The sequence below is a fragment of the Lagenorhynchus albirostris genome, chromosome 6 (assembly GCF_949774975.1).
Source record: "Lagenorhynchus albirostris chromosome 6, mLagAlb1.1, whole genome shotgun sequence".
In the NCBI taxonomy this organism is placed as follows: Eukaryota; Metazoa; Chordata; class Mammalia; order Artiodactyla; family Delphinidae; genus Lagenorhynchus; species Lagenorhynchus albirostris.
The window spans coordinates 12,921,289-12,942,855 of record NC_083100.1 but is presented as its reverse complement, the minus strand read 5'-3'; the positions used below and the strand labels follow the sequence as shown (position 1 = coordinate 12,942,855).

Sequence of the window (21,567 nt, the reverse complement as noted above, 5' to 3'; positions counted from 1 at the left end):
TGAAGTATGCGTGAAAGCGTACGCTCTCATTACATATCTTCCAACGTAGAGAGATTTTTAATGAATACTGATAATAATTGATAATGATATTGGCTTTACTTTTTAAGCCCTTCCTATGGCCCAGGCAGTATGCCAAACACTTCAGGTCAGTGTCTTTTTAAACCCTCACAACATCCTGCGAACATGCATCATTACAGTCACTTAACAGTTGAGTTCAACAAGGCTTACAAAGGTTAGAGTTGACTTTCCCAAGGTTATACAACTACTAAATTGGAATTGGAGTTCAGGCTAATCGGATTCATGAAAGAGTATTGGTACTGTTTTTTAAAAAAATGTTTACTTAACTATATATTTGTAAAACAAGAATGCATCATCATCTATAAAGGCAAATTATTCTTTGACTGTATGGCAACTAGAGTCAGATCACCTGGGTTCAAAGCCAGTTTCTACCACTTGGGCAAGTAATTTAATTTCTCTATAATGTAATCTCAGTGCCCATAAAACAGGGTTTATAATAGCATTTACCTCCTAGGGATGTTGTAGGTATTAAATAAAATAGTCTCCCCAAAACACGTTGCCTGATACCAAAAAATGCATTTGATACAGGGTAACTATTCTTATTCTCCTCCTTCTTCTTCTCTTTTTCCTCCTCTTCCTACCCCCCCCTTCTTCTTCCTCTTCCTCCTATATTTTCATTACAGATGTTAGAACACATCAACACAACTTCAGTGAACTTGAATGAAATGTTTTATAGTTCTGTAATTTCATGCTGCTTCCTCTGTGATCTCAGATACTTTAAAAGATCACAAACATTTCTATCTTCCTATCTCAACCAGAACAGATTTACAAAGGATAATCCTCAGTAAACTGTATCTATGGAACTGCAGGGATTTGGCTTCCGCAAAGTTGACTGCCCAACGGACAGGGGAAAATGTTCCAACCGTTCATCGGATTTTTCTCCCAACTTAGTTTTCTTTAACATTGTAATCTCCTGGGTTGAATCTAAATTAACTGAGCTTCTATTGGGTTCTCAGCATCACGCATTTTCCATGGCTACTTTTTTGTTATCACATTTTTTTCGTTCAGGACTCAGGAAATTAACTTACTTGCTTACTTCCTTTCTCTTCCTTTCTCTTTGGCTTCAAAATATTTGAGCAAAGGGATAAAGAGTTATAACCAGTGGTTTAATAACTCAGCTATGCCTAAGTTTTAAATATATGTATTACTTTCTCTGACTTGGCCTTCCTAAGTATCGTTTGATTGGCCACTATGTGGAGGTGATTGGTATGCATAGATAAAACCAAGAGAGTTTTTGGCTTGGGGAACCTGTAGTAATGTAGACATAGAGTTTTATTTAGGTTGTTTTTTAAAATAAGACTAGTCTTTAAGATTAAGTACACCTAAACACTCTAAGGAGATCAACTTTCATTAAAACACATTGAAAATGGAGGGAAGAAGGATGAATATCTGAAGGAATGTATGAGAAAGAGAATTGAAAAATTTAAGTCATTATGCTTACATAATAAACCAACTGAGAAACAAACAAGAGGAATATCCCATGTGATTAAGTACTGATTGGATGGTCATGGAAGACTTCTCTGAAGAAGTGAATTTTTTTTTTTTTTTTTTTTTTTGCTGAGATCTGAGTACTAGGAAGAAACCAGCCATGTATAACTCAGGGGTGACAAACAAAAGCCAGAGCTGGACAGTAAATGGTAAAACTAGATTTTATTTAGGACTATTGCAATAGGGGAAAAGGACCTCAGTATAGAACTGAGGTCAATTCCAAATACATTACGGGGCAAGTGGGAATTATTAGAGCTAGGAAGCAGGGTGGGAGTCATTGGATGGAAAATTACTAAGAGGAAACACAAGGGTAAGGGGGGATTTCTGGCTAAACTGACCTAAGAGGATTCTTGCTGAAGACAGGCCAGGATGGTCAGACATCACTGGGAGTATGGTGGAGGATGCGGAACCCAATCAGATATCAAGGGTGATCAGATATTGAGGGTGTGGGTTTCTGGGTAAACTGGCTTTGGCAGGATTATTACAAATAGTGGGTCCTACAGGGAAGTGCATAAATAGGCCTAGAGGAAGGTTCAAGAGCCCAACTACTGTTTTATCAAGAAAAGAGTTTTTGTCAGTTGTGGAATCTAATAGTTTAGCATCCTGTCTGACGGAGATCATCCCTGCAGGATGGTCTTTCTCCCTGATGGATACGTTTCCTCCAGTTCTTTTCTCTATTCCTTCTCAACTTGTGTAAAGTTTGGAATGGCAGGTGGAGTCTGAGAGGCTGCAGTAGTGTAGCCAAGGAAAGGCCCGCAATACAGCCACTCTCTGTTCTTTCCAAGTGAGCTATGTCTAAAGGGCATCCCATGACTAGAGCAGGGGGAGACTGGGAAACAAGATCATTTCCCTGGGATGGAAATATCAAATTGGATATTTGTGATCAACTTTATAAATAGAGTCATGTCTCTTTAGGAATTCTGGCTGCCTGTCTGGACAGATTCCCATGCAATGGTGTTATTGTGGTGAATTTTCCCTGGTAAAGTATTGGCTTTTAATCTATAAACTCAGAAACTCCATCCTTAGATGTCTAGAATAACCAAGATGTCAAAGTAGCCAAGCTCAAAAGAGATGGGTGCATGTCTCTCTTTAGGCTGCTATAACAAAACACCACAGACCTATAAACAACAGAAATGATTTTTTCACAGTTCTGGAGGCTGGAAGTACCTGACCAGGGTGCCAGCATGGTCATGTTCTGGTCAGGTTCCAGGCGGCAGACTGCTGACCTCTTCAATGTCCTCACGTAGCAGAAGGGGCTGGGGAGCTCTGTAGGGTCTCTTTCATAGGGCCATTATTCTCCTTCATGAGGGCTCCACACTCATGAACTAATTACCTCCCAAAGGCCCACCTTCTAACACCATGACATTGAATGTTAAGATTCCATTATATGAATTTGGGGGTGGGGAGGACACAAACATTCAGACCATAGCAGTGTATGAAACCAGAATTCCACCTTGCTGGTTTCTAATGTGAAATATATGCGTAATATTTTGGAAATCACTCTTATTAAAATGTTTCTTGATGAAACTGAAGTTAGAGAAGGAACGACTCGTAAGAATCATATAGGTCAAAGCTTTAGTTTCTATCAGCGTGCTGGGGCCATCCCCACACGGGGATATAACAGAGGACCAGATCCCCTGGGCATTGCTGTGAGTGTCCACCATCTTTTGCTCTGTGAGTTTCCTGGTTTTATAATCCTTGTGGCTAAAAAGATCCCCTCTGTTTGTTCTTCCTTTACATATGTTAATACCTTCCCTCTGATTTCAATCCAGTCTTTTTGACCAGAAAGTATGTAATCTCTTTTTATATCTCTTCTCTGAATCATCCTGTGGTGATTTTGTAATACTCAGAAGGCAAGCTTACTTCTTTAATTTCCCTATTCTGGTAGGATGCTTTCTGTTTCCTCAGGGTGCACACTGTACCCTAGTTCCGTGAAAATAACAATAGCATTTTCTATGAGATAGCTACATAAAACAGGAAATTAATTTTAGGATTTTTTTTTTTTTTTAGTTATCTATGCTGTGCAATAAACTGACCCAAAATGCTATGGCTTAAAGCAGTAACAATTTATTACTTATTGTTTGGTGAGTTGAGTTGGCTTGTATAAGTAGTTCTTCTACTCTATGTGTCATTGGTTGGGGGTCTCTCATTTGGCTGTGTTCAGCTGGCAGGCGGGATGGGTTAGAAGGTCCAACAAGGCTTTACTCACATTCCTGGGCTGTCTTTCTCCTCCGTGTGGCCTCTTTGCAAAACTAGGTTGAGTTTCTTCATAGCTTTTTGGTCTAAGAGGTTTTACATAGCAATTGGCTTTTCAGATAGAGGAAGTGAAAGCTGTCGGTTCTCTTAAATTCAAGACTCAGAATATCACTTCCACCACATTCTGTTGGTCAAGGTAAGTCACAAGGCCTGCCCTGATTTGAGGAGAGGGACATAGACCACCTATTGAAAGGTGGAAAACACAAGGAAGGAAGGAAGGAATTAAGGGTGGCTCTCTTGGAAGACTGTCTATCACAACTTGCCTTCAAGTCCCAATATTTCCAGTGGGCAAATATTGCCCAAAAGTTTCATTGCATTACACCATCAGCTTGAAATCCAGGATTTCATCATCTAAATCATGCCCATGTGGCACGTTGAGTGAAATTCCTCATATGCAAAGGTCTTTGAACTAAAAGTACAATTTATCTGCCCTACAAAACCTGACATAGACTGGCAGGTCAGGAGCAGGAAAACTGCAGGGTACGGTCTTGTTCAGAAAAGTAGGAGCGGGCTTCCCTGGTGGCGCAGTGGTTGAGAGTCCGCCTGCCGATGCAGGGGACACAGGTTCGTGCCCCGGTTCGGGAAGATCCCACATGCCATGGAGTGGCTGGGCCCGTGAGCCATGGCCGCTGAGCCTGCGCGTCCGGAGCGTGTGCTCCGCAACGGGAGAGGCCACAACAGTGAGAGGCCCGAGTACCGCAAAAAAAAAAAAAAAAAAAAGTAGGAGCTTGAGAGAGGGGAGTCACATAGAAGTCACTGGTTTATACCAATTCGGAAATCCAGTTGTGTACGTGTGCCCAGTTCTCCCTATTCATGAGCAGAATTTATTGATTAGGGCCAAGCTTCCCCCAGTTTTGGTTCTCTGTGTTTCTTAGTTTTGCTCTCTCAGTGCTTAAGTCTGTCCTTTGAGTCATCTTTTCTTGTTCATAAGAAATGCCCTGTATCTAATTTAAGCTAAGGCTTTTTCATTCCCACTCAACTTTAAGACCATAGTGTTGATCCAGCCCCATGTCTTACACTGTTTCCATCCACACTTTGATCTGAATTCTGTGTTTTCATTGCTGGCAGATCCAGGATGGTATTACAGCACAGATACTACAATTCCAAATCTGATCCTTTTTGCACATTATCACACTTTCTTGGTCCCACTGTAAGCAGACCAAGGGTATTTGTAACTCCCATCCCTTTACAGACACCTTAATTTAAAAACTAAAATAAAATAAGAAAAGAACAATTTTGTGGATGGCATTATGGGGCTTGTGACTGAAAATAAAAATATTGCTCAAACCTCTGGAATTGTGAGTTGTGAAAAGAGAGTTATTGTGAGCACAATTCTGCTGAAAGTGGGAAATGTGCCTCTCACCTTCTAGAATCAGCCAGTTCAGTATCACAGAGTGTGGCCGTTACTTCTGTTCACTGGACTCTAATTTCCCAGTTTGAATTACATATTTAAATATATCTCTATAACCAGAGCTCTTTAAGTATACCTCTATAACCAGGCCATGCGATAATACCACTATAAGCATGGGTGAGAAGACCTTTTAAAATGATACTTTATGCCATATACAAAATAATGAATTACAGAGCTTTCCCCCCTTATTTCTTTCCTTTGTTTTAAAAGTTATAAAAGATCGAATTGACATTATGAGGTTTTTTTAAAGTAGTTGATAAGGCATTTATATTTCTTCATCAGTGATATATGGAGTTTGGGTTGGATAATCTCTAAGAGTCCTTCAACTTCTGGGAGTCTGTGACCGAAGAGACTTTCCATCAGGGGAAATACCCACCTGTGATGTCGTCTCTTTTTTCACTTCTTGGGTCAAGAATATTCACAGACACCAAAGCCTGGTTTTACAGTACACTTTTTTTTTTTTAGTAAGGAAAATATTATTTCAGAAGGATAGCTTGACAAGGGACATGGCAGATTTCCAAAATTAACTCTGAAAGACAGATCATCTGGGCATGACTGAAAGCCATGCATTACCTTTGTGCTCAGATATTTCATTTCAAAAATGTCACTTTCTGCTTATTCAATGCTACTGTCATTATACTATTTTAAGCATGAAATTTGTGTTCTGGAGCTGAACAGGGATTATTGCTTCTATCTTTGGACTTATTAGTAATGATTTAAAATTCATTTAAGAGCAATAAAAATCACCTTTTTATTGTGGTTGAATTTGGTTAAGTGTTGAAATTTGCAATGCAATTTTTATTGTCTTTTATTAGCAGTAGTTCAACACCTATATATGTAGATCAAGACTATTTTTAAGCACCTTCTAAAGAAATAACTTTTGAAACATGAATTTTCCCTTAATTTTTAATTCCCCAGGGTGATGCTAAACTAGAATAAATCATGAGGCAAAGTTGCTAAAAATTTCAGACTTTTTCTTATTTGGGTAAACAAAAAACAAACAAAGCAGATATGACAGTTGAAACAAAATTTCATATTTACTCAATACATGGAATAAGGTGAAACCAGATGATGTCGCAAATGCAGAGAAAAATCATTTCATTAGAGATGAAATTATTCCCTCCTCTGACTTTTCGGAGAGAGCCATGAGATTGCAAGGAGGATGTGGAATGGGAACCAGACATTGCCTGGAAGAAAAGTCTCCCAATACTGAAGGAATGAATCTGTTTATTCATCCCGATTGGCTGTAATTTACTTATTGCTTTACTCACTAAATAATCCTCATTTCTCTCATTTTAAATTTGGATTCATACAAAGGAAGAGGAGCAGGAAACAAAATGTGTTTGAATTATATGAATCTGCCTGCATTAGGCTCTTTTCACCACACAGGGAAGGGGAGAGGGAAGAAGCTTGCCCAGATAATGAAGGATTTGCTGGGCAAGGTTGGCTGGAGAACTGCTTCTGATGGTGGGCAGCAGAACATACAAAACCTAGTGGAGCAGGGAGTCTATATGCCAAAGCAAACAACTACAGAAAACAAAGAGCATCTAGAAAATGGGTCTAATTAAATAATATGGCACGTGCCTTGGCACGAATCAGAAGTTGGAACATCAGATTAAGAAGAATCAGAATAACAGGCAGTGTGGTGGAAGGATGCTCCTGGGTGTACCTGGGATCAGCATCTCTGTATTCACCTGTAATATGCTTTCTGTGATGTGGCTTCAGGGGTGAGGAGGTACCGGGCAAGGGAAGGTGCTGGTTACATTGAAAAGACTGGGAAAGAGTTAAATTAATTCTTCAAGTAGCAAAGCTTATTAAAGTATTACAGTGCCAGAGGATGAAAAAGTGGGTGCTCAGGAGTTAGCTTTATAGGGTCTTTACATAGGGCTCAATCAGTATTCTCTTGTCTATGTCATCTCAAGCTGACATAACAAAATTCCGCAGACTGGGTGGCTTAAACAACAGACATATATTTTCTCATAGTTCTTGAGGCCAGAAGTCCAAGATCAAGGTGCCAACATAGTCAGTTTCTGGGGAGAATTCTCTTACTGCCTTGCAGATGGCAACCTTCTCACTATGTCCTCACATGGTGGAGAGAATAAGAAAACGAAGATACCCCAGTGACTCCTCTTATAAGGGCACTAATCTCATCCATCATGAGGACCCAGCCCTCATGACCTCATGACCCAATTATCTCTCAAAGGATCTACCTCCAAATAACATCACATTGGGGGTTAGGACTTCAACATACGAATTTGTGGAGGGGACACAGTTCAGTCCATAGCAACTGTCAATTTCGATTACCTCAGAGTCATCATAAGAGTCACATATTATACTTAATCCCACTCGTCAGATAATACCTGTACTTGGTTTGGTACTGAAGTTGTCCTAACAGTTCAAATAAATTATCACAATTTCTTCATAATGAATAGTTACCTTAATTCTAACTATGTTGTATTCTAAAATAGAACCTTTTTCTTTCTTCCACATTTCGTAGATATGGTGGGTCTTTATTTCATCTTTTTCTGATCTTTTGGCAAACAAAGTTGCATATTCTGAGCACAACCCAGACATTGGTCTTGCCTATTCCAAAGGCCACCTTCCAATCTATGTGGGAAGAGGGGTGTTGGTTCCAGGGAAGAGGCTGCTGCTTCCCTGAATATCATGTCACTCTCAGCTCTACCACTAATCTCTAGCTTCCTGGGAATCCTGGGTTATGGTCTTCCCTCAATGCAGTGTTTCTGCCTAGGCTTGGGCTCTGCCTGTCCTGTTAGTTATTTCTGTCCGTACAACAACCCAAGTCTATGTTTAGGGAAGGGTCAAAGAAAACGGCAGTGAATTATAATTTAGGAACCAGAGAAAAATGAAAATCTTATTCTAAGTATGATTTTAAGCATATAATGAAGTTATCCATCTCATGGACACACATTCATTCCTAGCTTTTGGTTAACTCTCCATTTACAGAACACCTTGCTACTTCTCACACCATCCAGCTCCTAGAACTCAATAGTTAGTGGCAGATATTCCTAGAGTGTGAGTTACTTAGCCTAGGATGACACACTGAGGTGGAGCATGGCAGGAAACAAGCTTCAGAAGAGTAATCTGGATGGACTTTTGTTCTAAGTCCTGGCTCTTTCAAAGTCCCTCCAGTTCTAAGTCAATCTCACTCATTAATTTATGGGTTTACTTTATTTGGGCTCCAATTTTTGTATGTATTCTGATGATCTCTTTGAACCATATGAAAATTAACATGCATGGTAGATTTCAAAAACCAATAAAAATGTATGACCGGTAGGAGATATAGAGAAGAGCTATTGGTCACTTTGGGTCCCGCCTAAAGAATTATCTGGATAGTTTTCATTCCATTATGTCCCTAGGCTTTTCCCTTTTGACACTAAAAGGCTCTACTGCTGTATCGTCCCCCTGTAAAATGGCATCTAGTTTTTTCCTATTGTAAGTTAAGGAAAAGTCGACATACATTAAGAAACTTCCCTTCAACAAGCTGCTTGATTGTAGTGAGTGAAACCATCACCATGGGTACAATGGAGTAGAATATTTGAAAGCAGGAATGACCTAGAGAAGCAAAAGATATAGCCACTGCTAGAATATTTGATGGGTTCTCTTTCTCTGAAGGCATGATTGATGCATAAAGCAGCCACCTAACTTATCTCTAAGCACTTGCTTCTCCAATAGTTAAGTTTTAGAAAAGCTCCTATGTCATAAGTTTTGCTAGTAGAAAAAAAAACCCAGAAAATTTGGGGTGTTTCCTGGTTTGTGCCTTGAGACCTCCCCTCCCTTCAAGCTGCAAATTATAGAGAAGCCTGTTCTTTTCTCGTAGGTGTACACCTATAAGCTATACCGTCAACTTACATTATATGCTACCACTTACCACAAGCAACTACATTCTGCCACATTGCATAAAAATGATAATCATTGTAATCATATATCAGCACAATGAGATAATATCAAGACTCCAGTACTTTCCCTGCATGCTAAACAATTGATTGCAGTCACAGACACGTTGCCAGCCTGTTCCAACCTACTAGATGGAGTCAGAAGTTTATGTTCCATTACAAGGGGGGCTGTGGGGTGTACTTGTATGCATATCTGTTGTGAGTTTCCAGAAGTTATTCTTGAAGCTTACACATCATTCTCTGGATTATTCTCTTGTAAAACTCTCTAGGGGGTTCTGATGTGTCAGGGCAATAAATTCATTCCAAGACAGCATTTGGGATATCATAAGAGATCTTATGAACTAAAAGAAATACACCATAATCAACAATACCTGGAGATTTGGAGATTAACTTGTCTAGCCTCATAAAATGTTCACATCAATTTCCCCTGAAGAATCAGACCCATCTGTGTAAAAGTTATTTATCTGAACCAAGACAGAGATTAAGTCTAGCAGGCTGGAACATTTTTACCCCAAATAAAAGCAAGATGTGATCATGTGTAATAGCCACATCATTTAAAGGGCTCAGTCCCCATGGTATTTTTGTAACCATTTGTACTAATAGAAACTCTAGATTTTTTCCCCTAAGTTTCTTTGTTGCTGAATTCTTAGAAGTTGATTTTTATGAACTGTGTGATTGTTTTTATACAATTGTGTCATCTGAAGTTTCTATTTAGGAATTCTAAGACAGAGTGATGAGTAAGTCCTGGTCTTAATGCATTTATCCGTGTTGGATTATTTATATTAGTTTGAAGATACATATTACTACTGTTCTTGCATCATATTTTTCTAAATATGGAAATGTTTGACTTTTGTTGGATTTGTAGTCTACGTCTCCAGCTTGAAATGCAGCATTACCCCTCCCCTCAAATGTTTAGAGCAGTAAATCCACCTGAAAGTCATATTTGAAAGCTTTCCTATTGTACTCATCTGTTTTATGTTTTCTTTTTTCTCCTTCTTCTTTTAGTGCCAGCCAAGCCGAGACCCCACAGTGATGAATATTCAAAGAAGATTCCTCCTCCAAAACCAAAACGGAATCCAAACACTCAGCTCAGCACTTCTTTTGACGAAACGTATGTCAAGAAGCATGTGCCCCGGAGGACCTCACTCCCTCGGGACCCCTCCCTCTCCCAGGTCAGCAGCCCCTCAGGGGGCCCCGAGGAGGAGGAACCCGTGTATATTGAGATGGTGGGGAACATTCTCAGAGACTTCCGGAAAGACGACGACGACCAGAGTGAGGCCGTCTACGAAGAAATGAAATACCCCATTTTTGACGACTTAGGCCAAGACTCAAAGTGTGACCTTGACCATCACAGTTGTTCTTCGCAGTGTGCTACTCCCACGGTGCCTGACTTGGACTCGGCCAAGTCCTCAGTGCCATGTACCCCGAAGGGTTTGCTCTGTGACATTCCTCCGCCCTTTCCCAACCTGCTTTCTCATAGACCCCCGCTGCTGGTGTTCCCCCCGGCCCCTGTGCAGTGCTCCCCCAACTCTGATGAGTCTCCGCTCACCCCCCTGGAGGTCACAAAGCTTCCTGTGTTGGAAAACGTGTCTTATATGAAACAGCAAGCCGGGGCGTCACCATCCTCCTTGCCGTCCCAGGCCTCCGGCCACCCTAAACTGGAGAAAGATCAGGCCGGAGCCCTGGGACCCGTTCCTGCTGCCTCGGTTCTCTCCTCGTCCCCTCCCCCGCCTTCCACTCTATACCGAACGCAGTCTCCCCACGGCTACCCCAAAAGTCACTCCGCCTCTCCGTCACCCGTTAGCATGGGCAGGTCCCTGACCCCGCTCAGCCTCAAAAGGCCCCCGCCCTACGATGCCGTGCATTCAGGCAGCCTCTCCAGGAGCTCTCCATCAGTGCCTCATTTGACCCCCAGACCGGTGTCGCAAGATGGGAGCAAGATGGTCAATGCCTCGGTCAATACCTACGGGTCGGCTCCGAGCGGTTCCCGGTCCAGAACACCCACGAGTCCTTTGGAGGAACTAACCAGCCTCTTTACCTCGGGACGCAGCCTGCTGAGGAAGTCGTCCAGCGGCCGCCGCCCTAAAGAACCTGCAGAAAGTAAGTGCACAGACGCTTTCGTTTGTGACTTGAGGGCAGTGAACCCCATGATGTACAGATAAGGCACGTAGTGGTGATATTTGGTCCTTTGAGTTGAAATCTGAAGATGTGTGATTTTGCTTTTGCCATATCCAAGGAAACAGTGCGTTCTCATGGGTCCTTAAAAGTGAAAGACAGAGGCAGGGCAGTCTGAGTCAGAGAGATGAAGATGCTGCCGCTCCGGGTTTTGAAGATGGAGGAGGGGGCCATGAGCCAAGAAATCAGGAAACCTCTAGAAGATTGAATAGTCAAGGGAACAGATGCTCCCCTAGAGCCTTCAGAAGGAATGGCAGCCCGGCCTACAGCCTTCATTTTAGGCAAGTGAAGCCCATTTCAGACTTCTGCCTTCTAGAATTGTAAAGTAATAAATTTGTGTCATACTTTTAAGACACCAAAAAAAAAAAAAAAATAGGAGATAATGCATTCTGAGAGGACTAAAAGTGATGGTCTGCACAATATAACATATTAAAAAGAATCAGTTTTAAATTTAAAATAAAGTGTAAGATCTAAATTCTTCAGGGGCTGTGGGAAATCTAACAAAGAAAACAGATCACTATAAAATTTTTAGGTACATGTCTCGATTTGGGGGGGAAATTATACATTCAAACATGGAATTGGTTAAGTGTTAAAATTATCTTGTATTAAGAGCCTGCTTGAGCAAATCTGTATTAGAAAGCCTTTGCTGCAAAGAAAGCAATTCGAATAGAATCATTACTTTTTTAAAAAACAATGAATGATTCTTTCCACATACTTCATGTTGTTACATTCTTACTTTCCTGCTAAACTAGAATAGGCTCACTATTTCCCTTTTAAAACCCTTGGTAATTAGCATCTTATTCCCATGGTACTCTTCCTATATCCATCAATATATAAATTACAGAAAGATCACTAAGTCATAAGTAGGAGGGGAACATTATATTTACCCCTGAATTTCAAAGGCCAGGGAATGTCTCTATCTGAATGGCTAATCCTTTTGTGAGCCCCAAATCACTGCCTAATGATACCGTAAAGTCAAAACAGATCCCAGTTTTCTCAATGTTCATTTCATTAAATTACACTGCTTTCCTTTATTTAAAAATGCCTTAGGGCATCTAAGCTGAAAATTAATCACTTACATCTCAAATGATCCCACCACAGGATTTTATTATTCTACTCATACAGTTACATTGAGGACCTTCTTTAAAGGAAAAGAACTCTTCAACATGTCTGATGAAGATGATGATGACACTCCTTAGATAATTAATATTCATTGGTAGTTGAGAGCCATTTATCTTGTCTTTTTTTCTCTTTAACCAGAGAGATTTATGAAAGCATTAACCACTTCAATAATTCTACTCCCTCCCTCCCCAATAAAAACATTTCATTTACCTGACTGAAAGGCAAAAACTTCTCATATTTTAGACATATCTTGAATTAAATACATACATGAATACACTAAAATATTTTAAAAATTATTTAAAAAATTGAATTAAAACTAGGAACCTCCTATTTCTAGAGTGGTGGTTCTCAGCTGGGGTGATTTTGCCCCCAGGGACATTCAGTAATGTCTGGAGACATCTTTGGTTGTCACAACTGGGGATGCTACTGACATCAAGTGGGTAGAGACCAGGGATGCTCCTCAACAGCCTACAATGCACAGGACAACCTGCTACAAAAATTAAAAAAAACAAAAGCAAAGAACAGAAAAAAAAAAGGATTATCTCATCCACAATGTCAATAGTGTCAAGTATGGGAAACTCTGATCTAGACAATTTATTAAAATTGAAAGTTTTTTCCATATGATTGATTTGGTTTAAACACAGATAAGTAAGGTTTTTGGAAAAAGTTGAAAAAAAAATAAAGGAAAAGATTTTACTCTCAAAATACGTGATGGTTAGTATGAAATTAGTAGAAGTTTCATCCAAGAATTGGTGAAATTAGCCAATATTCTCCCTACCTACCAGTTTCTTTGGAGGATTCTTAGCAGCTCCAGCTGGCAGCTATACCAGTTAGCTAGAAAAAGTATATGTAAAAAAAAGTGATTAACTAATGAAGTTATTTCAAGAAAAATCCATCTGTTAGAATCACTCTATGTGCTATATGTCACAGACTTCTCCATTCGACTCCAAAATGAGCTTTGTGTGCTTCTAAAACCAAGCTTGTACATGGAGAAGTGATCTAGGCTCTTTATAGCTTTTTAGGGATCCAAGGATTAAATTCCTTCCCATGGGCTATTAACTGTGTATCAACCCTTCAGAGGAAGGTCATGCCCTGGGTTACATGAATTCCAATATTTTACTTTACACAAATGGAAGGGAGGAAAAATGCACATAGTGTTTCTAATGAATAATCCAATGCCATTTACTTTTGACTCTGGAAGAAAACAGAAAAACACTATCTGATGTTGACAGAATCATAGGGGCTCTCAGAATCTTCCTGTAATCCAAAATGTAGATCCAAAATTGTTGATAATTGAAAGTTAACCTACAATTACTGCTGCAGTACACTCAGTGATACAACTGTCCGCTTCACTCTTGACAGATAGGATTCGTAGATACCTGCTGATAACAAAGGGACAAGTGATAGGAAGTAGTATAACATTCATGACCCCTGAGTCACATTTGGCATTTTTTTTTTACATTTCAGAGATAAAAGTAAGACTGGTATTTCTGTGCTCCATACCCCTCTAGGTTTACTGGAAATGTCAATTTTTCGAGTTTTCTGGTATTCAATTCAAAGCAAATATAATATTTCCACTTTAATTGAAAAACCTATGTCAAATAAAATTTATCCCTTCAACATTTATTTTTAATAACCTATAAAAGATACACCTAATTTAATAATTTCATATCTTAAAGGCTTATAATTATTGATGGGGATTGCAAAATAGGAAAGAGATAAAATAAGACAATAGTGGTAGACCATGAATCAATTTCATTTTGCTTCACCATTTTCTAAATACAGCCTCCATATTAATTGTTCTAGGAAGCATATTTTTCCTAGTTGATGTGACATTATTATGTTGTTTAACTGTATATGAGTATACTAATGATAATAAATTTATTTGAATTGATTATTATTAATATTTTTTAAATTTGTGCAGAGAGATAGAGGACATAAGGCATGTAAGAAGTGATTAACTTGTATTTTATTGCTGTAAATTTCTGTGTCTATATGAGAAGTAGGTGAAGTACAAATATGTTTTGTGGTGAATTTGGAGACTCAAATGATAATTTTCTACCTATAATTTTTATCTTCCTTTTACACATTTTTATTTTCTATATCCTTTGATTGGAATCTTTAGAATACCTAAAGATTTCATGATGGGCCATGAAATTATAAATCAAGAGCCATGAATCATAGAAATTATTAGCCAGAATCAAGTGAGAAAAAACTCTTTCATCCCGTCAGATGAGAAATATTTTAAAAATAAAGTTTAGCTTCTATTTAATATAAATGCATGAATGTATGTTTCTATGAAAATATACAAGGCATAATGAAGGATATAATTAAATGTTATAATATACTTGAGAGAGAGAATGTGATAGAAAAGTTAAAAGTGGAAAAATGTAAAGAGAAAATTAAAAAAAGAAAGAAACATGAAACATCAAAGAGAAAAGACTAATTAAGAAACTGAGGTACCAAGAAAAATACACACACACACACAATGCACACATAAGGTCAAATGGACATGTAAACAAGTATAGGTGCCAACATATGAAGCACATACAAAGGTACACAGAGAACCAGAGAAGAAGCACCAAAACACAGTAGGGCCAAAGAAGGATCAAAGGAAAAAAGAGATGCAAGCTCACTCATCTGGTATTGCCATATATATATATATATATATATATATATATATATATATATAAAAATTGTGGGTTGGCATTGCCAAAGACCTTCATCATACTCAATAATAGTCCACATTAATGGAGATACACAATTTTCTGCTGTTAAATCTTTCAGCCCTTTAAAAAGACTCCTATTTAAGACTTTGAGATGCTATGTTACATTTTTACAATTATAGATAGAAATGTGTCCTATAGGACTGATGAAACACAGTTGGGAATCAGATGTAAACTTTGCCTTTCCATTCACTTTCTTAAGAAACAACAGCAGCAAAAAAAACCAGACACAAAGACAACAACCCAAAAGAACCATCAAACAAACAAAATAAAACCAAAAAATTACCGCATGCCCTCCATGCCCTCACACACATACCTGTCTCAGTTTTCATGTAACTTGAGGTCTAGCGATGCCTAAAATATTAGGCATTGCTGGTGAAGCAACTGATCCAACTTACTCTTACCAATTTAATTAAAAAATGATTTTAAATTGAAAAAACAATGATTTTGCAAGGAAATCTCTTAAAACACATTTCTGTATGTTTATAGTATCCCACTTTTAGGAAAAAGGAAGGGTATGCTAATATCACTTAGCCGTCTTTATGATTCAGGGTCACCGTTGTGATCATCACTGTGTGTGTGCTATGTGCTAACGCACAAGAAGTGTCCATCAAGGTGACCTGAATAGGGGAGGCCTCACACAGGGGTGGCTATGATTGTCCTGTCATCTTTAGTAGCAGGGCAGCATTGATAGATTAACTGTGATACTGGGGTGTCCTCAGGAGGGCTATTTGAGGTTGTATAGCTGACTAACCCTCTGCAGATCTACCATTTAAGTTCACTTAAATTCTTCTGTCTGTTTCTCGTGGTTTTCCTGCCTCGTCTCTTTCTTCCAGGTAGCTCTATTGATGCACCCTCCCCTTCTTTCCTATCCTCCTTTCATGCTTTTCCTTATTGTATTGTATTATCACACCATTAATCAGTTGTGGACCAAGAAACCAGATACCCAAACTTGTCTGCGGAGCCTCTCATCTATCTCAAGTGTGTGGCTTCAGGTTAGGGACTTTGTGACCTTGACTTCCAAATGCCACTTGAATCCATTTACTAAGTCTTGGATGAAGTTCTTGGATTCATGTCTGAGATGGTCAGGGATGTTCACTTCCCAAGAACTAAGCTGTCCTGGGAAACATGGAGCGAATGTTACTTTATTTTAGGAGAACTTACACTTTTTGTTTAGCCTATTGAAAGTAAGTTTTTTCAGTAAAATCTAGCAACCGCACTAGCTAAGGACTTTATTTTCTCTCCTTTTTATTCCTATGAAAGCAGAAACTGACAAGGAGTGGGTAGGACAGAGAAGCAAAGGGGATGGGCAGGGAAGAGAACCCAGGAGTCTGGATCTTTCATTTGCTGTGGGGAATGGGTGAGCCTTCAGCCTGTGACTGCCCACCTCCAAGCATGTTGAATTTGAACAGAACTTCTGGGTGTGTGGTGACTAGAAGCCACCTGGCCAGAGTTGGGGGGAGGCAGGACATTGAACCTCTGGAACACACAGATCCTTCAAAGGCATTTAGGAGTTGAGCTACACCCAGAATAACTGAAGCGATCTCAGAGGGTATGACAAGGAGGTTTCCTGGCAAGACCAAGGCCTATAGGTTCTGCTAAATTTCTTAAATAAAACCATGACTCTTGTCAGGTTCTTTTCCTGCTGTTTATTGCTTGCCTTCCTGCTCAGAGCCCCACACTGTGGCCTCAGACTGGTTTCTGCCTTAGCAAGACTCCTTCTAGTAGCTCAGAAGGAAAATTGAGCCTACACCTGGGTTATGAGGATGCTCTCAGGCCAGGACGCTGGGGGCATGCTCCAGGGAACATCCTTGGGTCACTCAAAGCAGAGTGGGCGGGGCTTCCCTGGTGGCGCAGTGGTTAAGAATCTGCCTGCCAATGCTGGGGATAAGGGTTCGAGCTCTGGTCGGGGAAGATCCAACATGTCCCAGAGCAACTGAGTCCGAGCACCACAACTACTGAGCCCGCGCACCTAGAGCCTGTGCTCTGCAACAAGAGAAGCCACTGCAATGAGAAGCCTGTGCACCACAGTGAAGAATAGCTCCCACTTGCTAGCCTCTACTAGAGAAAGCCCACGGGCAGCAACAAAGACCCAATGCAGCCAAAAAAAAAAGTTTAAAAACCAAAAAAAACAAACCACAGCAGGCAAAGGACCTCCTGCATTATATTCACCTGCCTATTGTTAAAAATACAGATTCCTGGGCTTTATCAGAGATTGACCTGTTCAGTGAGAAATCCTGGAGGTTGGACCTGGGGTCATGACTTTTTAAGGACAATTCCCAGTAGTATTTATGCCTATTATCTAACAGTAACTCAGGGGTATACTGCTAAATATTAGCAACACCATTTACTTGTGTGCAAGAGAAACCTATAACACATTGCTTTCATCTAACAAAGTCAAAAACAGAATTTGTATAAGAGAAAGAAGAGGAAGGGGAAAAAGTAAAACTCAGATAACTTGAAATGAGTGAATGTTGTTTTCCTTTCCTTAAGTAAGCTACTGATTAGTTGGCAACTTGCAAATAAACCGTCAGGGTCATCTGGTTGGATCAGCAGGGAAAAGTATTTCACTACCTCAAGATTCTTCTGGAGACCTTGAGAGTTTAACATTGTATCACACGGTGGGCAATGTGTGAATAATGTCCATTCTTGTTCTTACTTATAACCTTCATCTAGGTCTGTGTTATTTACTTCATCAGAATTTCTCAACACTTCGATCTGAGAACCACTGGTAAGAGCTACTTCAGACAGGAGTTGTTTCTGTTCTTCAGACAGGCAGGGGAACTTGAGACTCAGGCCGACAGCAGTTTTTACCCCAGAGGTCTGTTTAGATGGATCCAGGTCATTTAAGTGGGAGGGCTAGCCAGAGCAGGGCGGAGCCTTCAGATAGAGCCATGATGCAGAACAAGGGCGTGCTCTGTAGAGAGGATACCCAGCCCCGTCATCTAGCCAATGTAAGAGAGCAATACAAGAGAATGGGAGTCTTCCTCGTGGGATGCTGGAAGGAATGATGAAAGCAAGGAGGAGGTCTAACTGTCATGGATCTCAGTAGTTAGAGCTGACAATGCTAATGGGGACATGAGGTGATGAGGTTCTTGGAAAATGCTTCTGCCTCAGACAGGTTTACCTCAGAAACAATTTCAAGTCCAACTAAGCCCAGAGTGGAATTCATCCAAGAAGTAGTGGTAAGGTCCTGGGGAAAGAATGCAGCCCCAAGCTTTTCCTTCAGAATGCTTCCATAACAATAGGAGCATATATCAATACTTACTTTTATGCCATTTACTCTCTGCCAGACACGGTTCTAAGCATTTTGCTTGTATTCCACCCCCATAGCAATACGTGGAAGCAGGTGATATTAACGCTGCTATTTTAAAGATGGGAAAAACTGAGGCACAGCTTACCCAGGGTCACATAGGGAGTAAATCTGAGACTTGAACCCAGTTTATTTGGCTTCAGAGTTTCTGGTCTTAATGATACTTTATCTATACTTGACCAGTCTCCCTAATTTCTTTCCCCTCCCAATTGCCATTAAAATATACCAGTTACCATCAAAAACTCTAATGGCTCATACTGTTATCACTCCCAGAGATATCTGCTGGATCAAAGAAACCTGGATCTGTACCTAAATAGCATGGACCACTTAGTGGTTGTCATCAACTTAGGAAGGGGCTGGAAATCCTTTTCAGAACCCTCCAAAATTCACTTTGGAATATCCTAGTCACTGCGAGGGGACTTTTCTGGACCTCAGGCTTCTGAGCTGCCCCTGAAGGCATGTGGTCTGCCCAGTGGGCCTCACAATTAAATGACCTGGGCAAAGAGACTGTGAGTGTTCCTAATGCTTTTAAGCATAACTTAAGGATGTATGGGCACATTCCTTTGGTCTGAGAGGTTTGCAATACTGAGCTACCAAATAGATGATTCATCCTCCAGGGATATAGGGCTTTTGTCCACAGATCCTTGAATCTTGTCCATAATTAAGCAGTGTCTTGGTGGCCCAGGGCTACCCCAAGAGAAAAAACACTCCGTGCATAAGAAAAAAATAAAAAATCAGCCAGTGCCCAAAGGCAATGAGAGCCCTAGCATCACTAACCTAGAAGCTGATCTAGTAAAACAACAAAAGCTCCAAAAGAGCCCTATGCAAAATGCTTCTTGGCATCACCTCTTGTCTCTTTAGATTTGTGTTAGTGTGTACCTGGCAGAATCAGACGGCCATCTTTAAAACACACACACACACACACACACACACACACACACACATACACAGTGCTTCAAGATCATGCTGGCCTATTTAACTATTATTATTTTTTAAAGCTAAAAAATTTTTTTAGGATGATGAGGTTAAATAGTGTATAAGTAAAATCCCTTGATTTTGAAAATGCATGTGACTGCTTAGTTAATTGGGACCATGACATTGTCTGCTTTCCTCATTCAATTTCTCTTAGGATTGCAACATAGAATCACTGAAGAAGACATAATTTCATAAATAATTGCTCACCTTTCTCGGGGTAGACTGCAGCTGTCTTTGATTGATGCAGGCAGACATGTTTATCCCCTGTGTTTATATTCTCTGGCTGCTGAATCTTTAAGTGCAATGTCTCGTCAGCAATTTAATCAGCAATTTTCTCCATTAAGAAGAACCTCCCTGCTTTAGATTGAAATAATTCAGAAACATTTTCAATTCAGACATAAAGCTACACTAGTCTATTTTTTTTAAAACCAAGATTTCCTCAGTTTGTATTCAATATACTAGGGCTGATTTCTTTTTCTTCTGTTGAATTACCTCAAACAGGAAATTCAGTTTCTGATTTGTATTTGACATCATGTGTTTTCAACAGTTTGACATCTATGAGTAATTAAATATTAGGTATAAGAGGTTCCTATCAGTCATATCATAGTTCCTTGCATCTGTCCTACATTTTAATATGATCTAGAAGGTTTGGACAGGGCCTGGATATCACAAGAGATGCTTTTCATCTTGGCTCAACCATTTAGAAGCTTTGAGACTTTGGATAAGTCAGTTCATCTCTTAATGCCGTAGTTTTCTCACTTTTCAGATGAGAATATTAAGTGCTCAAACTGTGAATCTCTTCCTTCTCTGTTGTTTGATGCGTCTTTGGATTACCGAATGAGCTGTAGATCCCCAAACAAATGGCCATTTCCTGTTTCTGAAGCTTTCTGTCTGACCTTGCTCTCCCTTGCTGAAAGGACTTCCCCAGTAACTCCATAAAACAAAGTCTAAAGCTTGGATCCCCATTTATATTCCACCTCCTTCTTCATCGAGTTGTTTTGTGCTGTTGTTTACATATAATCTCTCCTTCAAACTCTGGGAGCACTTTATACATCTGTAATGGTATGTGTCTTATCCTGACCTACTGTAGAGGGTTTTTTTCTCTGTCTTATTCCCCATTAAGACATATGGCTAGGGAGATCGAGGGCCATATCTTTTCATCATTTTTTTTCATGTAGCACTTGGTTCAATGCAGTCTTCCCCAAAGTTGATACGTGGTCAGTATTTACTGAATTTGTTGAATTGATAGGAATAGTGACTTGAGAGGGCTATTGCACTTGAGGAAACAAAAGCCAGAAGAGAAATGTTTGACTATTAAATAAAAAAAAAAAGTCGGATCCTACAACTTAGAAAATTCTACACTGAAATCAATATAGTCATTCAGCCAAAAAAGGAACTATGCTGAATGCTGAATTCATTGCTTTTGTTCTTAAATGTCCTGTTTAAAAGAATGCCCATTTCATTCTAGGCAGGTTTATTAGGGGAAGGATATAAAGAATATAGCCATAAAGCATTAAATGTGGACCATTTTGTAGATGTTAAATTGTCACCAGTTCCTGAACAAACGAATAGCTGAGAAAGTTGGTCATTTCTCAACATTTGGAGATAGAAAGATGCATTTTTTTCAGAAGAAATAGTAGAGACTAACATTTTAAAGAAGGAATTCTACTGTTTAACACTGTGCATTATTGAACTCAGATAGTCAAGAGAATAAGAACACATTCAAGTCATTTAACCTCCTTGGTGAAAAAGCACTGCAGAAATCCAGAGAGCTATTACTATGTAACTGGTGGTCTTAAATGCATGTGTTTCCAGGTAAAAATGGGTTTAAGTTATAAAATACTTGAAAAACTTTTTTAATTTTCAAAAACATCAGTTTTCAGAATTCAGGAAGTGGATGGCAATGATGAATTGAATGAAGTGTCTTTAGTGGTGCATGGTGTTTCTCAGTTGAAGCCAACTCATTATTGTTAGTTGATGGGAGCTAGGTTAATTAAACGTTCCACTCCTGGTAGAATAACCAATCAGCTGAAGAATCTGGGCTATTGCTATTCCCAAATGAAAGGAGGAAAAATACTGTAAAGCATCTAAGAGGGGAGGAAGGAGGGT

General features: G+C 39.6%; 1 protein-coding gene across 1 annotated transcript in view; it reads left to right on the top strand.

The window, feature by feature from the left end:
• The window catches only part of NYAP2 (neuronal tyrosine-phosphorylated phosphoinositide-3-kinase adaptor 2), a 247,402-nt gene that overhangs the window by 127,870 nt on the left and 97,965 nt on the right, over window positions 1–21,567 (top strand). The window contains exon 3 of the mRNA XM_060151256.1: window positions 10,153–11,247. Coding sequence (XP_060007239.1) covers window positions 10,153–11,247 — 1,095 coding nt within the window. The remainder of the gene's footprint in view (window positions 1–10,152; window positions 11,248–21,567) is intronic.